Source organism: Anguilla anguilla, chromosome 5 (genome assembly GCF_013347855.1).
Source record: "Anguilla anguilla isolate fAngAng1 chromosome 5, fAngAng1.pri, whole genome shotgun sequence".
Taxonomy (NCBI): Eukaryota; Metazoa; Chordata; class Actinopteri; order Anguilliformes; family Anguillidae; genus Anguilla; species Anguilla anguilla.
In genome coordinates, this window is record NC_049205.1 from 32,552,980 (window position 1) to 32,572,569 (window position 19,590).

The 19,590-nt window shown below is 40.1% G+C and overlaps 1 protein-coding gene across 1 annotated transcript in view; it reads left to right on the forward strand.

Annotated features, from left to right (window-relative positions):
- The first annotated feature begins 6,256 nt into the window (after window positions 1–6,256).
- The window catches only part of LOC118227994 (terminal nucleotidyltransferase 4B-like), a 28,448-nt gene continuing 15,114 nt past the window's right edge, over window positions 6,257–19,590 (forward strand). The window contains exon 1 of the mRNA XM_035419150.1: window positions 6,257–7,166. Coding sequence (XP_035275041.1) covers window positions 6,616–7,166 — 551 coding nt within the window. The 5' untranslated portion in view covers window positions 6,257–6,615. The remainder of the gene's footprint in view (window positions 7,167–19,590) is intronic.

The window sequence follows — 19,590 nt, forward strand, 5'->3', positions numbered from 1 at the left end:
CCCCCTGGACTCAAACGAACCTCTAACTCATTACACTGGCTTGCTGGCTAAATAAAATTAAACTATTATAAACTATTGCTTTTGCATCTGTAAAATGTTTGCAGAGAAACTCAGTTATCAATTATATTTCTGAAATCCAAATAAAATACACACACCCTTTTAGACAGTTCTGCTTTCAGAATTTTCACCGAGTTTTACGTAAGCTACCCAGCTACAGACGTGACAGAACAAATGTATAACGTTAATACAGACGCCTCCGAAATTAAGCTACTGTCACTACCAGTCGTATAGAAACTGGTGGAAGACTTCTTCACGCCAGGTATATTGATTTTCTTTTAGTCAAAATGGTTCATTCACTGCTGTGCCTGTACTGATTGCTACATTGTAACTAGGCTACTGTAGCAATCCTGCAGTGCCACATTTCTAAATTAATGTTAGCTTACCCTGTAGATCCTCTACCGACATACAAACAATTAGTAGGTCTGTCGAGTACAATAGCCCATTAAAAACACTTCCATTTAAAAATGACATGCACTTTAATTTGTGTCATTCATGGTAAAGGAAAAATGGTTGAATCCATGCCTGCATGTTTCTTTCAGAATGCAGGCTGTGTTTGCATGCATTTATGTTTATACATGTCTGTCATAGCTTACATATATATATATATATATATATATGAATTACTAGTATCACTTACTCATAACAAAGTACAAAAATGTATTATATCTGAAGAAAAGCACATTTTAAATGTACAAAAATGCCAAGTTACTCACATATACTAAGTACTGCCTGTAAGTCATTAATTCAAACCGGCAAAGTTACAAGAAACAATATTGGCTATCTTACCTCGCAGAAATGAAACAAGCTGTATTCCAAAGCAATGTTATGCAATGTTTCCTAAATTGTTTCAAGTGACTTGGCCCTGTGTTTTTTAATCTTACCATGTAAAGACAATGTGATTATTCAAACTTTGTGTCTCATTAAAGTGTCAAATTGCAAAAAGTGCCTCATGCAAGACATTTAAATAAATTGATGATATACCTATCTACACATATGGTTGCCCTATTCATATACTGTACAATTTAGGAAACATTGGGTAGCAATGCTTTGGAATACAGCTTGTTTAATTTGTGTGAGGTAAGATAGCCAATATTGTTTTTTGGAACCTGGCATAATTTTGATATGCCAGTTTGAATTCATCAGTTATAGACAGTGGTTTGTATGTGTGAGTAATTAGGTATTTTTGTACAATTAAAATGTTTCTCATCAGATCTAACTTTACTTGAATGTTGGCTGTCATGAACTAATAAAATATGATGTTAAAGCTACTGTAGCTAGTATTTGTTTTTATTTAGTGCTAGCCAGTTAGCTTACTTTCTAAGCTTGGAAATTTAAAGTTGGGATATTTAGGTAATGTTAGCTAATCTTTCCCACAGAGTTTACATTACCTCAGCAAAAGAGTTCCATGCGTCATAATTATTATTACCATTGACCTGCAATTACTCATTGATCTCATGAATGCACGTGGTGTCTGTGAAATATTATCATAAACTAACCCTGTTGGTCTCACGTGTTGTATTCCTTATCAAAAATTCAAACAATGTTCTAGATAGTACATTCACTTACCTGGGAGAGGATACACAACAACTTTTTTTCTGAATATAATGTAAGAAAATTAGTTGAAGAGACTAATGGAAACACAGAAAATATAATTTAAACCAACAGTACTCCTGGCCCCATAGGGCCTGATTTGAATATCTCAGAACTACGGAAATGACCAGACCATCAACCGCTCTCATGTGGCATGTTACTAACACTTGCATACTATTTAGGATTAACAGATTTTGGATGGTCTGTAACCGTAACATCTTTAAAAAATATACTTTTTTTTAAAAGAAAAAAATGGAGCATGGCTGTGTGTAGTAGGTACTAGGATAAAATATTTCTGTAGAAAAGCACATTGATCTTTGGAGTGTGTTATAAAATCTTTGCCTTCTGCCTCCCAAAAGCACTTTGAGAATATGCTAAAATACTATACAAATGTACAGTATATTTTATACCAAATATCTGCAAATTCCGAATGCAATTTACAGTACCCAAACATATTTGTATGTCACTCCCTTCTTTGAAATGTCCTTCATATAATCAGGAAAGTGTATATGTGTTTGTATTCAGAGCCCTGCTACCAGTTGCCACTCATTTTACATTACATTACATTACATTCATTTAGCAGACGCTTTTATCCAAAGCGACGTACAAAAAAAGTGCATTTTCATGATCGTAGACAACTGCTGAACACGGGTTCAGTAAGGTACAATTACTTATTTTGTAAAGCTATTTCTAGCCGAGAACAAAGAACACTATCCTGGTCTAACATCTGCAAAGCCAAACTAGGCAGAAGAATAAGCTAGAGTATTAGGACAAATACAATTTACCAAGAAGTGCAGGGATGGGGCAACATGTAACAAGTGATAGGAAAAAGGTTTTTTTTTTTTTTTTTTTTTTATATATATATATATATATATACACAGCGTGGTGGTGGTTATTCTAGGTATAGTCTGAAGAGATGAGTCTTCAGGCCACGGCGGAAGATGGATAGTGAGGGGGAGGTTCGGAGAGGGACGGGGAGTTCGTTCCACCACTGGGGAGCTAGGGTGGAGAAGCTCTGTGATCCCTTTGGGCGGGTGGGAGGGGTTGCAAGACGCCCTGCTGCCGCAGAGCGGAGTGGTCGAGCAGGCACATAGAATTGAGTCATGTCCTGCAAGTAGATGGGGGCTGTCCTGTTGGTGGCAGTGTAGGCAAGGGTCAGGGCTTTGAATCGGATCCTGGCAGCGACCGGTAGCCAGTGAAGTGATCGCAGCAGAGGAGTGACGTGGGAGAATTTGGGGAGGTTGTAGATGAGTCGGGCAGCAGCATTCTGAATCATCTGTAGTGGCTGTATGGCACAAGCTGGCAGGTTTGCAAGGAGAGAGTTGCAGTAATCAAGGCGAGAGGTCACCATATCCTGGACGAGCAGCTGGGTGGAGTGCGTCGTCAGGTATGGTCGAATCCTCCTGATGTTGTATAGGAGGAATCTGCAGGACCGTGATGTTGCCTTGATGTGCTCCTTGAGGTCCAGCTGGTCATCCAGGACCACCCCCAGGCTCTTTGCAGAGTGAGAGGCAGTCACTGTGGTGCCATCAACCGTGATTGAGAGTTCACGAAGCAAGGAGGTCTTGTACGGGAAGAAGAGCAGCTCAGTTTTGTTGAGGTTGAGCTTCAGATGGTGGCTGGCCATCCAAGTGGAGATGTCAGCCAGGCAGGAAGAGATCTTATCATTGATCTGTGTGGCCGAGGGGGGGAAAGAAAAGAAGAGTTGTGTGTCATCTGCATAACAATGATAGGAAAAACCATGTGAATTAATGACTGAACCAAGAGATCTGGTGTATAAGGAGAACAGCAGAGGACCCAGTACAGATCCCTGCGGCACTCCCGTAACAAGTGGATGAGAGGCAGAGGCAGACCCCTTCCAGGTGACCTGGTAGGTCCTATCTGCAAGATAGGAAGAGAACCAAGACAGGGCAGTCCCAGCAATTCCCATCCCAGCCAAGGTGGAGAGGAGTATTTTTTGGTTGACCGTGTCAAAAGCTGCAGACAGGTCAAGAAGGATCAGGACAGAGGAGAGGCGTGAGGCTCTTGCAGTGGCAAGTGCCTCCGTCACAGCTAGTAGTGCAGTCTCTGTTGAGTGCCCGGATCGGAAGCCAGACTGGTGAGGGTCTAGCAGGTTGTTCTGATGGAGAAAAGAGGTTAATTGTTTAAGAACAGCTCGTTCGAGGGTTTTGGACAGAAAGGGTAGAAGGGATACGGGTCGATAATTTGTTACATCGGAGGGATCTAAGGTGGGTTTTTTGAGTAGTGGGGTAACACGAGCCGTCTTAAAAACAGAGGGAACATGACCAGAGGAGAGAGAGGAATTAACAATGGAAGACAGATAGGGAAGGAGCTCGCTGGAGATAGATTGGAGAACTTTAGATGGGATGGGGTCAAGTGGACAGGTGGTTGCGCGATGAGAGGTGATGAGTTGTAATACATCGGAGTCCTCCAGCATTTCAAAGGAGGTCAGTGTGGCTGTGGGGTTGTCCTGGGGGGTTGGGGGGCTCACTGGATGGGTGAAGGAGTTCCGGATTGTAGCCACCTTTCCTTCAAAGGCGGCTAGAAAGTCATCTGCGGAGAGGGAAGAGGGAGGTGGGGGTGGAGGAGGAATGAGGAGGGAAGAGAAGGTGGAGAATAGTTTACGTGGATTAGAGACACATGCGCTGATCTTGGATTGGAAAAAAGAGGCTTTTGCAGACGTGAGGGCAGATGTAAAAGTCGCCAGCAGGGTATGGTATGCGGTCAGGTCATCAGAGGATCGGGATTTTCTCCACTTTCTCTCTGCAGCCCGCAGTGATGTTCTGCTGGAGTGTAGTGACTCGGTCAGCCATGGGCAGGGGGGTGAGGAGCGTGCTGGTTTGGAGACAAGAGGACAAAGTGAGTCGAGGGACTGAGAGAGGCAGGAGTTGAGGGTGGAGGTGGCATTTTCGCTGCATGGTCATTGCATTCAGATGAGAAAATGTATTGTCCCAAAGTAAATTTGTTTCGGACAGACGATGCATGCTGTGTAATTGACACATTGGTGGAATAGATTTTGGGTGCAGGTGGCAGAGGCAGACTCGGCATACTTATTCATTATTACAAGCCACAGCTGCTGCCTGTGAGTAGGGTCAGCGCTGCCCCCTGGTGGCCAACACTCTAACACCCTTCCTGGCATCCCATTACTTTTCAATCCTGACCTAATTTCCTCCGAAAGTATGTGGAGGAACGGAGGGGAGGAGATGAGTTTGAATCTGCTTCACTAATACAGTGCTGTATGTTTCGCTTAACTCCAATATTGGGACATAGGAGGGAGGGAGGACACAAAGATTTTAGGGGTACGGTGGTAATGGAGGAAAGAATGATACATTATTGGGACGCACCAGTAGTCTGCATTTGATTCCTCACTGTAGGTTGTGTCAAGACAATGAAAACTTATGCTTGAGCAAAACTTGCCATTCCAGTTGTGCATACCAATGAGTATTTCTCATGGCTTAACAAAATAATATTCAGCAGGTAAAAGATCATTGCATCAAAGAGACCAAAGGGTCATACTAAAGCACTAGGACTTTGGGGTCATTTAACAGTCATAACAGATGTGCTTTGTATTAGAATATAACCGTTCACAAAATTACTCTGCAAATAATGATTTTTAGCCATAGCAACTTAGCTGTAATTACTTAAATTGTAGTAATTGCTCAGTAAGAAATTGGCAATATAGTGTTGCTGATGTCCTGTAGTTTTCTCTGGATTAAACCATGAACTAAAACATGAAGACAATATTAACACTGTAACTTAACATAAACTCAGATACATTTAAAAATATATATATTTTTTGATTGTCTGAACATATCTGCACTGGCTAAAAAAAAAGGTTCCTGTGTGAGCTTTTCACAACCAGATATTATTGCTGCCTGTTTTAAATGTTTTTTCCATCATTAAATCATACTGAGCTAAGGGTGAGTGCATTATCTGTAAAGCAGTAATGTATTACAAATTTAAAGATCAGGATATATTTTCATTTATAATGAAAAATATACAGTCCTCTTTATAACCATGATATGATGTTGTGTAGGGTGTGCATTACCCACCAATTGCTATGCATCCAGAGGGTTGGCTACTGTAGGTCTTAAAGTCGTAGGCCAAGTGCCTTTTGCCCTTTGCCCTTTGCCCTAGGGTGTGATCTTATTTGTGAATAATTTGTAGTGTCTTATCTCTTGTGGTAAACCAAAATACGGTGACGTCATTAGCAGGATAAGATTAGCAGGCCTCCAATAAGCCCTCAACAAGGGCCACAGAAGGACTCCCTTGGTTTTCACGATTGGAGCGATTGGAGCGCAGACACGGAAACGGGTTGAATGGTGCTGAAAATCCTATTCAGGGGTGACAGAAAATCAGCTGCAGTGGTTAAATAATTGTACAAAATACTTTTCTTAAAGTCCTTTCGTTTCTAAAGCATTTTGGTTCAATATGTATACAAACAAAACATTTCCTCTAATTAAAGTCTGATCTGATACACCTGTGGTAAAACAAAAAACACTGATTCAGTTTTCGGAATCGAATTTAAATAGCATTCATTTTCATCCAACAGAAATGCAGCTATCATTCTTACGTAACAATAAACATGTTTTGCCTCGTTGCTTCAAGTCTCTGTTGTCTCCGCCCAGTTTAGTCCCCCTCTCGCTCTGAGTCTGCGCAGTCAATGTATGATCCGCCATTGAAAGACTCGACTTCTAGTGGGGGTCAGATACGCAGAGATACGGCACGGGCACACGTTTCCTCTTCTCCTGGATATCATTTTTCTTAACTTTTGACAGTTTGAGTCTTTTTAACCATTAGTTCTGTTTGCGTATTTTTTCATTATTTGTTATTTTTCACTGAATAGTAAGTTACAATATTCAGATTATTAGTTGTTTTTTTGTTAGCTTCACAGCAGAGCAATCCTTCATAGCTTGCTAACTAGCCACACGGGCTGAGCCTTGAGGCAGTGTGCAGTACCGTTTGATGGATCCGAGGATTTCCTGGTATCAGCCAGAACAGCTCGGACCTGCAAACAGCCTGTGGATGCAGATTTGGGAAACGACACAAGGTCTGGGAAATCTTTACTTCAATAAAAACTACAACACGGGCTCTAGTAATTCAAGTCCTAAATTGAACAGCAACGGGGTAACAGTCAACGTGATCATCCCCATTGATAACGGCGGTGCTAGTGCAGGGACCGGTGAGTCTACGAACCTGGTGATGTCCAACTCAAAGGTCCTGAGTGAAATAGCGGAGCAACAAGACTTTATACCACTGGAAACAAATAATCGAAACAACCGAACAGCGGGTAGGGGTGGAGGAGGTGTGGTAGGTGGCGGTGGTATCGTTAGTGTCTGGAGAGGGGGCTCAGACACCGGACATTGCAACAAAAGGAAAAGAGATAACAGGGCAAGCACTTTTGGCTTCAATAGTAGCCGCCTTCTTAGCAGCCCCAAAGTTTACGATGTCGGAGGCGGTGGAGGTTACACTGGCACGCCTTGGAAATCAAAGAACTACTCCGAGGGGATTTTGGGGTAAGTGACGTTCCACCATGCCTTTGCACTTTAGTCTAGCACTAGGGTGGCTGGCTGTCATTGTCAAATAGAAACATTAGCGACAGGTTAGTTAGTAATGATAAACTCAGCCAAGTTAGCGCTGTTCAGTAAACGCTAGCTTGATTGCTAGAGCATCACCGTTCGACATGCACATGGTGACTGTGTTACTGTTAGAACGAATCATTCAGAATGTCGCTCTGGAACGGGTTTTGTCATGTTGGCTAAAGATTTATGTGACACAAAATTCTGATGATAATGTCTAATGTAATGACATATCTGATATCTACTTGCTGATAATAACCTCGACGACGAGCTAGCTAGCTACTTAGTCCTGCATTAGCTTGCCAGCTGGAGGGGAAACCGTTATCCTCCTAGTGAACGTTGAAGTTATCTAAAAGGAGCTGTGTGTTGTGGGGTACATAGTTTAGACTAGCTCTAACAAGATAAATTAATGCTAGAAACCCACACGAAGTAACGTTAAACTTATTAAACTGTTAGCTACCTGCAGTAGTAACGCTGACGAACACTGGCCAAATTCTAATTTTAGCAAACGATAACACTTAGCTATTACTTTTCCATTCAGCTCATCACAGCTAACTAATGCCATTAATATAATAACCGTTGTATAGTTATAGCATTAACTGTAATTGCTGAATTCTAATTGTAAGACAGTAGCTAAGTTCATGTTCTCCTGTGCTGTCGCTAACCTGCTGGATACCAAATAAATAAATCTTTAGTGTTATTTAACTTTAATTGAATGCTAGTTGTTGAGTATTTATTATAAATATGTGAAAGATAGCAAGTTAGTTAATCGTATTTATCTTTGTTTAGCTTGTGCTAACCATTTAGCTTACTTTCTAAGCTTGTAAATTTAAAGTTAGGATATGGGAACGTTAACTAACCTTTTTCAGAGTTTACATCGACGAAATTGTCCCATGCGTAATTATTTATTTGGGACACCCACGGCCCGCAGTTACTCATTGATCTCCAGAATTCCTGTTATGTCTTTAAAATATTATCCTAAACTGACTCTGTTAGTCGCTCGTTTTGTATCCATTATCAAAATTCAAAGAATGTTCTGGGTGGTGCGTTAATTTTCCCGGAGGCGGGTCAAGACAACTTTTTTTCTTGAATCACGGGAACTGGAGGATTGGATGATAATGCTGTCTTTCAGTGTCAGCTGCAGGAACCTCATGTTTCTTTTTTGCACTTGTAAGGAACTCTTGTTGCAGAACGAAAGTTGTTGAAATCAACCCGACTGTAATGATAATAATAAATCTCCTCTGAAATGTGGAAGCATATGTTTAACTTTAGTTTTATCGTATGTCCTCTAACTAAGTCTGGGGACCTCGTGCGATTTGATGAAACAGGCGGATTAAAATGTATACAGTTAAACATTTCGTCTAAAACTTGATTTTCTCAGATATCTCAAGTTTTTTTTCCATTCCAGTATGATGAGTGCACACAGGCTTCCAAATACATTTGAGAACACAAAATCGAATTATTTAAGTTTGGTATCACAATGCCTTGGCAGTTCAGTCGAGCTTTAATGTTCAGGTTCAAGAAAACCTTTAAAAAGCCAAATTGAATGAATTCTGCTAAGTGAAAAATTTCCAGAGATCTGCCTTTACCTTTCCCCTTGATAATGATGACAACTGTCCTTTCACCAGTGTGCATTGATCAATACATTTTAACAATTACTTCAGGCTATCACACTATTAATCTAGGAGAGCCAAGGCTTGTCATGTGCCCTTTATGTAGAGTATCTGCTTCTACATTTAGTAATTGACTCATGGTGACTGCTTCATTACAGGGCAGAGTGACATAATAAATAGAATTTAAGTTTTGATGGTGCGGGGTTGGGGGAGGGTTAAATGTGAATATACCCATATAGGAGTGGGCAAATATGCATAAAAACCTGTACCAGTATCCATGAGCCACACAAGCACACAGACACAGAAATGGGACGCTAGCGGTTTGGTTTTTAGTAAACAGCCCCACCCCTATCTTCTAGCCTACCTCTAGTTGTCTTTTCAAATCTAAATTTGGAAAAAAAATTCCTTTGACATTTTGCATTTTCCTGAAATTTTACACAAAATTATTTTGGAATGATATCACATTTGAGATTAGGCTCACAAAAGATTTAAAAAATGTCTATTTTAATTAAAACCCCATTTTAGGATATTTTTGTGTCCATAGGTATTTCATTTGAGGCCCTGTAATAATTAAGATGTAAATTACACAGACAAAATCTTGGCATTTCCATAATTCTTATGTTGTGTTTTTAATCTACTGAAGCAGCAGTACTCAACCCTGGTTCTTGAGTGTCCCTTGTATGCTGGTTTTTGTTCATAATGAATGGTAATTCCTGAAGTAAGCGCTGTTGATTGTTTGCAATTTACAATTGATTAAGAATTAATCATTCCTCATGAACACTTCTAATGCCTAATGAGAATGATTTACCTTCTTAATGTTAAAAACAGATAATCATTTTATAAATAATGAACATTTTACATTACATTTAAGTCTTTAAATTGGATCAGTTGAGTCAGATTCATTATTAGTAAACTAATGACTTAATTTGCTACAACACATTACAGAAAATTATTACATTTTAAAGAGATGAGCAAATGGCAATGAGCCAAAGCAGTTTTGTGTTACTGCCTGTTTTTTTTTTTTTTTTTTTCTTTGTTTCCCTTTTCCCCCAGTTTGGAACTGCTGATCATGCTTGCATTGCAATGCTCATTGCAACCACAGATTGCAACATTTTTTTTTGTATATCCAAGAGGGTGCAGACAAACTTGTGCTCTCCTCTAAAGCATGTGATATCAGGTGCCATTTCCTGTCATATTGCAGGTTGTGAATCGGGCTAGCACAGACAAAAGTCAGAGGAAGCCATGTGCAGCACCTCCCACACCCTAAAGTCCACATATTGAACTGTACGTCAATATGTGGACTTCAGGGTGTGGGTGGTGCATGTGTGCAGTGAGAAGCTGGAATCCCAGCCAACTGAAACCCTCCCATCCTGGGGTGGTGCTAGAGCATTACTGTTAGGAAGGTCTCATTTAGCTGTGCTTTGTAGCTTGCAGAGCCTTGGGCGGCTAATTCTGAGATCAGGGCTGATTCTCATTTTTAGTTATATTGAAGGACACTTTTTGTCATTGTACTTCAATATAACTTTAGTACATTTTTTGTGATTGTCCTACTTTAATATCCCAACCTTTACCACATAGCTAAGTTCATAGTCAGATTTCTATGGATGAAGTCTTGTCAAATGTATGTGGCTGTCTGTTTTATTCCTTGTATTAAGTAATTATGGGTATTAGGCCTATATTTTAAGTAGGCAAAATTAAATTTTTTGCTTCATTCGCTCTACAGGGAGTTTAAAGGCTAGAACCGGTCCAAAATCCTGGATTTCAGCCTCACTGGGGAACACGAACACCATTAGGCCTATCATACACTGCAGTCTGTAGGTATTTGGACAGCGACACAGTTTTAGTTATGGCTCTGTACTCCAGCACATTGGAATTAAACAAAGAATATGAGGTTAGAGTGCAGACTGGCAGCTTTAATTTGAGGATATTTACATCTGTATGATTCTACAGGGTTGCTAGACCAACTGAACCCTCCGTACTCTGGGTGACACAATCAACAATTCGATCTGATGTGGCACAGTTGGTGTTTTAACCAAATGAACCACCAACCCAGCAGCACTGATCGAGATATTCCTATTGTGAGTAAACCAAATTGTTTACATTAAAGTTAAACAGTGGACGAATTAGGATAATGAGATGAAAATCTGAATTGCATAAAACATTTTAAAAAATTGAACTATAAATTTGGCATTGTGTTAATTACAATGATACAAATGATATTTTTATCTATGTGAAATAAACTAATTTCATCATGGACATGACTTTTTGTAAGAATAATTTGATGTAATAATTTGAGCTGATTCTTTAATTACTTTCACGCTGTCGTTTTTTTGGAAAGAAAATGGCATCATATTGTCTAGTTTGCTTTCTTTCTCTAACCATGCATTTAGTGGCTTAGCTACTCTTTGCGTTGCAGGTCCTTCTGATTGTGTATCAATGCAGTATCCTAAGGCATGTTTCCCTGTACTGTGTGCTGGCATTTAAACCATTTTAAAGGTCTCTTGTGAGGTTCTGAATGATGTGTAAAATGTGACGTAATCCTTTCTTGGTGATACCATTCCTTATACAGTTATAAGTAGCATGCTATGCTACAGCCTACAACACATTCCTTCTCTCCTGCACTGACAAACAACAGACCTTCCGTAAGCTGCAAATAGGTTTGGATGACTGTAAGATTGGAAATAGCTGCAACATGAGCAAAAGAAGCACCGGCCCTCATTTGGCATTTTCTGCGAATCCCTGCCATGTGCTTCTACACAGATATAAAAAAAAGAATTTAGTCTTTCAGTGCACTTTCGCAATGGCATTTGCTGTAATCCCCTCGGAGTGGCCCATTCACAATGAATTTTAAAGGAATCCATTTCAGGCCTGTCTGCTTTTAAGGTTCAACAGAGGCTAGCATGGCCGAATGTGTGGTGAACTAGTGGAGTCCTGAGCTGGTGAGAATGAGGAGTGGTGAGCGCTTTGTCCTGGGCAAATGAGGATGAGACATAGGGAGGGCTAAGTTCTGGGCTAGCTATGGCAATTGGTACCGAGTGCTAACTCCCTGGGTAGCAAGGATGAGGGGTTAGCAAGTGATAATTACCATACATCCTCTGTTCACCAGCTGTTTGGCTCCACTAACTCTACCCCACAAAATGGAATGTCCCCCCCCCCCCCCCCCCGTTTTAAAAATTTTAATTCAGAAATGTCTGGAAAAAGTCAAAGCCAAAGCAGCGCAAACAGGAAGTGTTTGTGTTTTAGTGTTAATGTGATACCCCCCTCCTTAGCCATCTTGCCCCATCAGCTTTATTATTCAGTTTTTGCACTAGATGTGGAAGTGTGCACTGGTGTGGACTTGTTTACATTTATTGCATTATGCTGTATGATTCGTTAAGCTGCACCAGGTTCAGTAGATGATGCATTCATACTGTCAATTTATACAGTTGGATATTTCTACAGAAGTAATTTAAATTAAGTACCTTGCTCAAAGTTACAATGGCAGCTCATCAGCTGGGAAGCACACCTGTACCCTTTCAGTTACAAGCCCAGTTCCCTAACTATGATACTACACTGCTATCAGTATTATGTGTGTGTGTGTGTGTGTGTGTGTGTGTGTAAATATATATATATATATATAATGAGGGGCCAAACAGGAAATATTTAATGAAGTCTGATATATATATATATACATCATTTTGATATAGGCCTATATACATTGAAACTGATATATATACAGCTTTCTTGATATATATAGGCTATACATTGAACTGTGATATATATATACATCATTTCTTGATATATATACATCAAAACCGATATATATACATAATTTCTGATATATATACATACTTGAAATATCTCACCAAAATGAAAAGTTCAGAAAATTCACACACTTGTTCCTCGCTGAAGGGGTCCTGGTCTACATCCTACCCCATTTTTGTGTAATTTTACTGTAGCATTTTTTAATAATCCCACTTCAAATTTTCCATGTAATCCAATAGACAGCAACTGAAAAATATTGAAGTTTGGATAAGAATTTCTCCCCAAATGTCAAAGTTCAGAAGATTCTGACATTTGTTCCTGGCAGATGGGTTCCTGGCCTACATACTACCCCATTTCTGTGAAATTTTACTGTACCATTTTTTAATAAAACATTTTTTTAAATTCTCATTACCACCTTTGTTCAATTTCTCTCTTGATCCGTATCTCTCTTTTAGAAGCAAATTATAACCTTTGCAAATACGTAAGGAATACCGCGAAACCGTCCAATCATATAACACAACCGATTTAAGGTGGACCGGAAATTTCGAATCGGGAGCCAACTTCAGCGTCGTTCATCCTCAGTGGTTTGGTGGCGTGTTTGGCCATTGCTGTCTCGTGGTGGAGCATTTGTAGTGTCAGGTCTACCACATGCGTTTGCAAGTGTTTCAATAAATGTGTCACTGTCTAAAAGTGTTTGGACACGTTCTCTGGCTCTGTCAGCCATTGCGTACCATTAAAAAATAAGGGCGAAGCACGTTCACCACAAAGCATACAGTAGCTGAAATTAAAAGCGAAGTTCGTTCAGAAACAGCATGACTCACATTAACAAACCCGGTCAAACCCCAAGAAGACCCATAAGGAGCGGACTAAATATGTGCCTGTATTAAAATCGGAGAGCTAGCGAGGCAGGAGAATGGCATTCCCTGCCTCTGCTGTGAGGCAAGAGAGCACATAAGTCAAATTAATTCTCCCTGTAGTTTGGCACCATTTCATTTATTCTGAGAGATCAATGTACGTGGAATCATTCTCAATCACTGTCATCGTAAACCCCTTGAGTATTGCTGCTATGGTAGACCTTTATTGCTGTCTGTCAATGTTGAATTGGGATTGTTCTCGAAACACGGCGTGTGTCAGCAGTTCCCAAGAAATCGCTGGGAATGACAGTTAGCTTTGGCTTTATGGCATCTGCTCTTTTATTTTAATTAAAGCTAAAACTATTTGCTGATTTCTAGTATTGGTACTGTTGAGTATTCACTTTTTATTGTCTTATTGAATGTGTTTTTTAAACATGCCATCAACATTTTTTAAGGTTAGGTTGTTACTCGGTTTAATATTTTAATTACATTTTGACAAATTGTTATGACTCAGATATTTTCATATCTTTTTAAAATTTTCACAGTATGTCGTTAAAACATGCTTTCTGGCTAGACCTCTTGCCATGAGCATACCCTGGCCCAAGAGCTTGACATCACAAGATAAGTTGTTTGTACTGTTTATTAAATTGTATGGTAACTATTAAGAGGTTATTGAATTTTTCTGCCCACATTTTGTGTTTGGGCACTTCATTTAGTTATTTATATAGTAACTGTTACTATAACAGTAATGTTATGGCAACCTATCTGTGGTGCAGTTTCTCCCTCCTTTAGCCTTTTTTTTTAAAGAATAATTTTTCTATACTCATCTCTGTCAAAAGTGAAAAGTTAAGGTTTTCATTAGCTATATAAGCTGACGTTAGCTGGGTGAATGCTGATGCTTGCTGAATGCCAGTTAACATTAATCCAAATAATGTTGATTACTTTGCAGTCTTGGTTAGGGCACATGTTCTTTTGAAGAAACATTGCATAACAATGGCTAAATTTGACCGATTTAGAAAAACTTAAAGCTGGCAGATACGGTCACATGACTTTCCTTCTAGTTAAGTTTGCATTCAGGCACTGGGGGTGGGGGGATGGGGAATGGGGAGTTTCCAGCTCATGCGGCAAAACATAACAAATACAGAAGTATGTTACTTATAGAAATAAGCAACTAAATACCGCAAAATCTTTTTGGGTGGGTCGTAATCTATTTGTGCAGGCGGCCCAAATGAATGTATTGTATGGGGCACCCTGTAAAGTTTTTCATCAAAAGTACAGAAAGTATTGCCATCAAATAACATGATATGATGTCTTGCACTTTAATGATACTGCATAGCAAAAATAACATTCATATTTCTGTTGTTAATATTCACTTTAAAAACAACTAGGCTACTTGTAGCCTATTCCTAGCAAAAAAAGCACCCTGGGGTGTGATTACGGTGTTGCAAAGATAGTAATGGAGGGAAATCACTTTTAGTTTAGGGCTGTGTCACTAGTTTGTGGTTAGTACCTAATTTGCTCTGCTCATTGCTTGGGTACAGTGGACATTGCTATGACTGATGCTGTGCAGTTGATGATTTCAAATTGGAGGGGTAGATATCTCAGAAAAAAAATCTAACTGGAACCAGGTGCAAGCTGCTGCATTTTAGCCCTGGTTGTTGATCAGATTCCTCTTTTCGTGTCAGATTTGTGTCCCCAAAGCACATGAGCAATTTGATTTGTTCTGTCTGTGGTTGCAGTGTCTGCTGTCTACTTGTCTGAGTAAGCAGTGTAATTAAGAATTATGAGAGCAGTTGATCTTGGTTCTTTCGTTAAGTTTTTGCTGCAGCAGGGAGGAGAACATTGGGTAAAGATGCTCCCATGCAGTAATATCTGCTCTGTGGTCCTGTACACTGTCTTCTGAACACATGTTCTTCACCACTTCTGTACACACCCTGTCGCTCACTCATTCCACTGTAACGGACAGAGTGGTTCCAATCAGCCAAAAAAAAGTTTCCGGTGAATTCTTTTGCTTTTTGCTTCAAATGTGTCCAGCTCACAATCTGGTGTAGATTTCACTTATGCATTAGAAGCTAAATAATACGTGTCTACATAAATGTTAAATATCTCCATGGTAACTTCATCCAGAGCCTGGAAAGTTAAGGAAGCTGAATTAATTTGTAGCATGATCAGTAAGAAACATACATGTCCTATTTGCACATGTAACTCCACCTCACCGATGCAAGATCCATTGTGTGTGAGGACATGGATGTTTGGGGATAAGTAAGAATGCCTGTGGTTGAAGATGCACAAGCTTGTCATGGAGGTGAAAGGCTAATGACTGGGTGGGTAATTGGAGGTTGCCTACAGGAAAATACCATGCTTTCAGTTTCAGATTTCTAGTGTGATATGGTGGTGCTGTTTTGGGCTGTGTCCTATATTGTTGTTGTAGTAGTAGTAGCGGTAGTGGTAGCAGCAGCGGCAGCAATAATAACACTTATTTATATGGCATTTCTCACAAACACAGACTCTTTACTCTTTGTGATCTAAAATATACCTGGGGAAATACAACAAGTGCAAAGTAGGCACATTACCATACAGAAACATCAACAGACCGTACCAAACAGGGAGGTTAAAGCAAATCTGACTTGGCTGTCCTTCTATGTTTAATTATTTTGGGGGTGTGTCACATGCTCACAGCGAACACACTAATCAGCACTCTATTCCTTTGTTACATGTTCACTGCCAACACAGGGCTTAAATGACCTTATGCAGACATTTACCTTTGTACTTCTTGGATATCTCAAGCACGTAACACTGCTTCTGTGAAAGCAGAAAGTTCAACCTGCTTACTCTGCAATTGTTTTTGTTGTTTGTTGACATGAAAAAGATTCAGACGTGCCACACACACCAACTCCTTGGTAGAGTTTGAGCCTATGAATCCTGCTTCATAAACCTATGGCCCTAACAGGTCCATGGCACTTTAATCTAATGTAAATTAATTTGATCTAATAGCCTATATTTATTGAATGTTCTAAAAAAATCATCTTTGTCACTGAAGTTTGTAACTTTGTTAAAGATGCTCTGTATACAATTGTGGAGTCTTAATTAGGCTATAATCTGGCATGGGTTACACAGCATATTTTAGGAAATAAATGCAGAATATGCAGAGTTATTCTCTCCTTGTGAGCATTTTGTTTTAAGTCTTGAATATACAGACCAAACAATCATTTGAACGCTAATATTAATTGCAGACCCCCTGCTACACCATGCGACCACACCAGTATTCCATCTTGGTTCGCCACGTCAGTTTAGGAGTTTTCCAGTGCGTAACACCAGGCATGAAAAAATCTAGGGGAGAAACTGATATTTCAGGGAATGCAGTTCATTTGACATTTCAGGAATGCACTTTATTTCACATATTTCAGAGATGCAATTAAGTTGGAGGAATGTATTTTCTGTTGGATGTCTTCAGAAATGTTTAACTTTTTTGCATTACTTTAGAGTTGTTTAATTAGGCTAATTTTTTTTAGAATGGCAAGATTTTAAGCTTATGGAAGCTGAACCACCAAACTATAGGTATCGGCTCATGTTTCCCCTAAATAATCGGAAAATGGTAGCCTATCGGCCAGATGTTTTCATATCGGTGCATCCCAATTACGGTGTGTAGTTTATGTTTGTAGACACAGTCAGGGTTTGTCCACACTTCTGTTACAGCTATCCCAGAAGCCAGAACCCTTAATGCCTCGGTATTTAATCAGAAGCTGAAGGTGCACTTTAGCGTGGTGGCTAGTCCCTTGGCCATACTGCTTACTAAGCCAGGGAGGACAATGGTCCCTTTAACTCATCGGCTTGTTACATCAGTAATGAAGAGGTTTGTCTTTAAGAGTCTAGCACCGCATGCTAAATTAACCAACTCAACTAATTATTTTTGGCAAATATTTGTCTTTACAATGTAGCAACTGCAGGAAATAAAGAGCAGTACTGAGCGAGTACTTACTGGAGCTATACTTCTGGCTCCCAGGCAGTGTGCACTTTGCCTTTCCACAGAAATGAAACTTAAAATTGTTACTGAGAGAAATTTATTTGCAGTTCATTAACCGTGAAATGAAACTCGGTCACTATTTCTCTGTTTGAGCCTAGGTCTAGACACTGAAATCAAACTGTGACATATGTTCTCTGTAGGATAATGTTTTGATTCTGAAGTGTAGTTAGACTGGTGGCACTATTTTAAATAGCGTATTTTGATTCACCCAGTTCTCTATAGCTTGTCCTCAGGAGCCATTGCAGCAGGCCCGCTTTCAGAATGTATTAATGTATGACTGCTCTGAAGTTATTAGCTTGTGTGTGGGATGTCGGAGGGATTTTGTAGCACAGGGGCTCCAGAACTTTCCGAGCTCAGGGCCTCCTTAGTCGGTAGGCATTTTTTGTGACCTTAGCCAATATGTAACATATGTATGTGAAAATATAAGTGTGGTCAGATTTGGAGATGGGTCATATACATTTTTTTTATGTGTTGATAATTGCATACTAATTGGTGCTGTATTTCATTTTTGAATGCCTGTAGAACAATTAAAGTACAGTATTCTTTACCACATCTTGTGACCTGGGTCAAGACCCCTCCCCTCACCGTTTGAGAAGTGCTGTTGACAGCACGAGGCCAGAAGCCGTTTGCCTCCTGCCGTGTATCGAAGGGCGGTCGGTCACGGAACGCACACGCCAGCGGAACCCCCTGTTCTGTCGGCCAAGCTCACGGCCTGGCAAACTGGGTCCGAGCTCGGTCAAGCTCGGTCAAGCTCCTCTCCACAGGGCTCGTAGGGAAATGCGTCATTATTCCCAGCTCTTTTGCTGGGTGGGTGGGAAGGGGGGGGGGGGGGGTGCGTCTTTGCCGGCCATAAATTATGCTGTGCAGCAGCATTGTACATCCCAGTTGAACAGGTGGATGGGGAAGAAAAGCCAGGCAAAGTCACTCATTTCTCACCCTGCATACCTCTAAATCTGTAATATAGTTTTATCTGTATTCATTTTATTTCCTAAGGCTTCTCAGTACAATTTTCTACGGACTCCAGTTCAATAGTACCTGCGTTCAGAAAGACCTGTTTCGATATTTGTCAATTGATGGATTGTAGGGCTCAGCACAATCCACCAAAATAGACCTCTTTTGTTTGCGTTGAAGCAAAATTTATGTGTGTATGTTCATTGTTGCCTTTTAAACATTAGACATATTCCTGTCCTTGTTTTGTATGTTAAGAAATAGTAACAGATGGTTACTAGAAGGTGTGTGATTTTAAAGCCATTATCTTTCAGGTACCGAATGCAAAGTGTAATGATAATGAGTAGGCTACATTTTTGGAAAGCTATAATATAGTAGCCGTTTTTTCACAGAGGCTACTCTGTGCTGAGATGAGAGATTGCGGCATCCTTGTTTGTTGCAGGAATATTGAGCACTGAGTGTGGACTCCATCTATGAAACGGGATAGAAATTGGAGGTATTCGTACCTGCTACTGGCGATGCAGGGGGGGAATGGGAAGACAGCTTTGTCATTTAATCTTATGTGTAAATGCATGGCCTGTCTTTTATGCAGCCTCAGACACAGGCAGTCTGCAGTCTCTCTGCAGTTTTCTCTGCAGCCTGGGGGCTTGGTGTCTGCTCGGTGTCAAGCTTGTTTATTGCTTTCTAGGGCCTCCAGAGCTGCTTGAGGAAGTTATGATGTACCATAAGCCACACCTGGAGGATGGGGGGGATGGCTGGGCCTGCTGTGCATGAACGTTGTCTACTCTGTAAATTGTACTGTACAGATTAGCGTCCTTTGTTAATTATTTTTACTTCCACACTATTAGAATGGCCAATCGCAAAGCAAAGCCCATCTCTGGCACAAAGTTACCCCCCAGGAGTACCAAGGTTCCAGTCCCCATGTGCACCCAAAGCATATATTATGGAAGTTTTGAATGTTTTTTTTCAGTACATTTTTCCAATTAACTCCCTTTTTATACCCTTTTCATTCCCCCAAAATGGGGAAAAAAGTGTGTACAGTGCTTAAAGTATAGCAAAAGTCTATTTCCTATATGAGTAGCCTACATCAAGGATAAAAGTCTTACAAAAGTAAAAGAAATGCTAGTAGAATGTCATGGAAAACTGTGAGGGTGGAGAGAGGCTGGAAAGAACTTAGG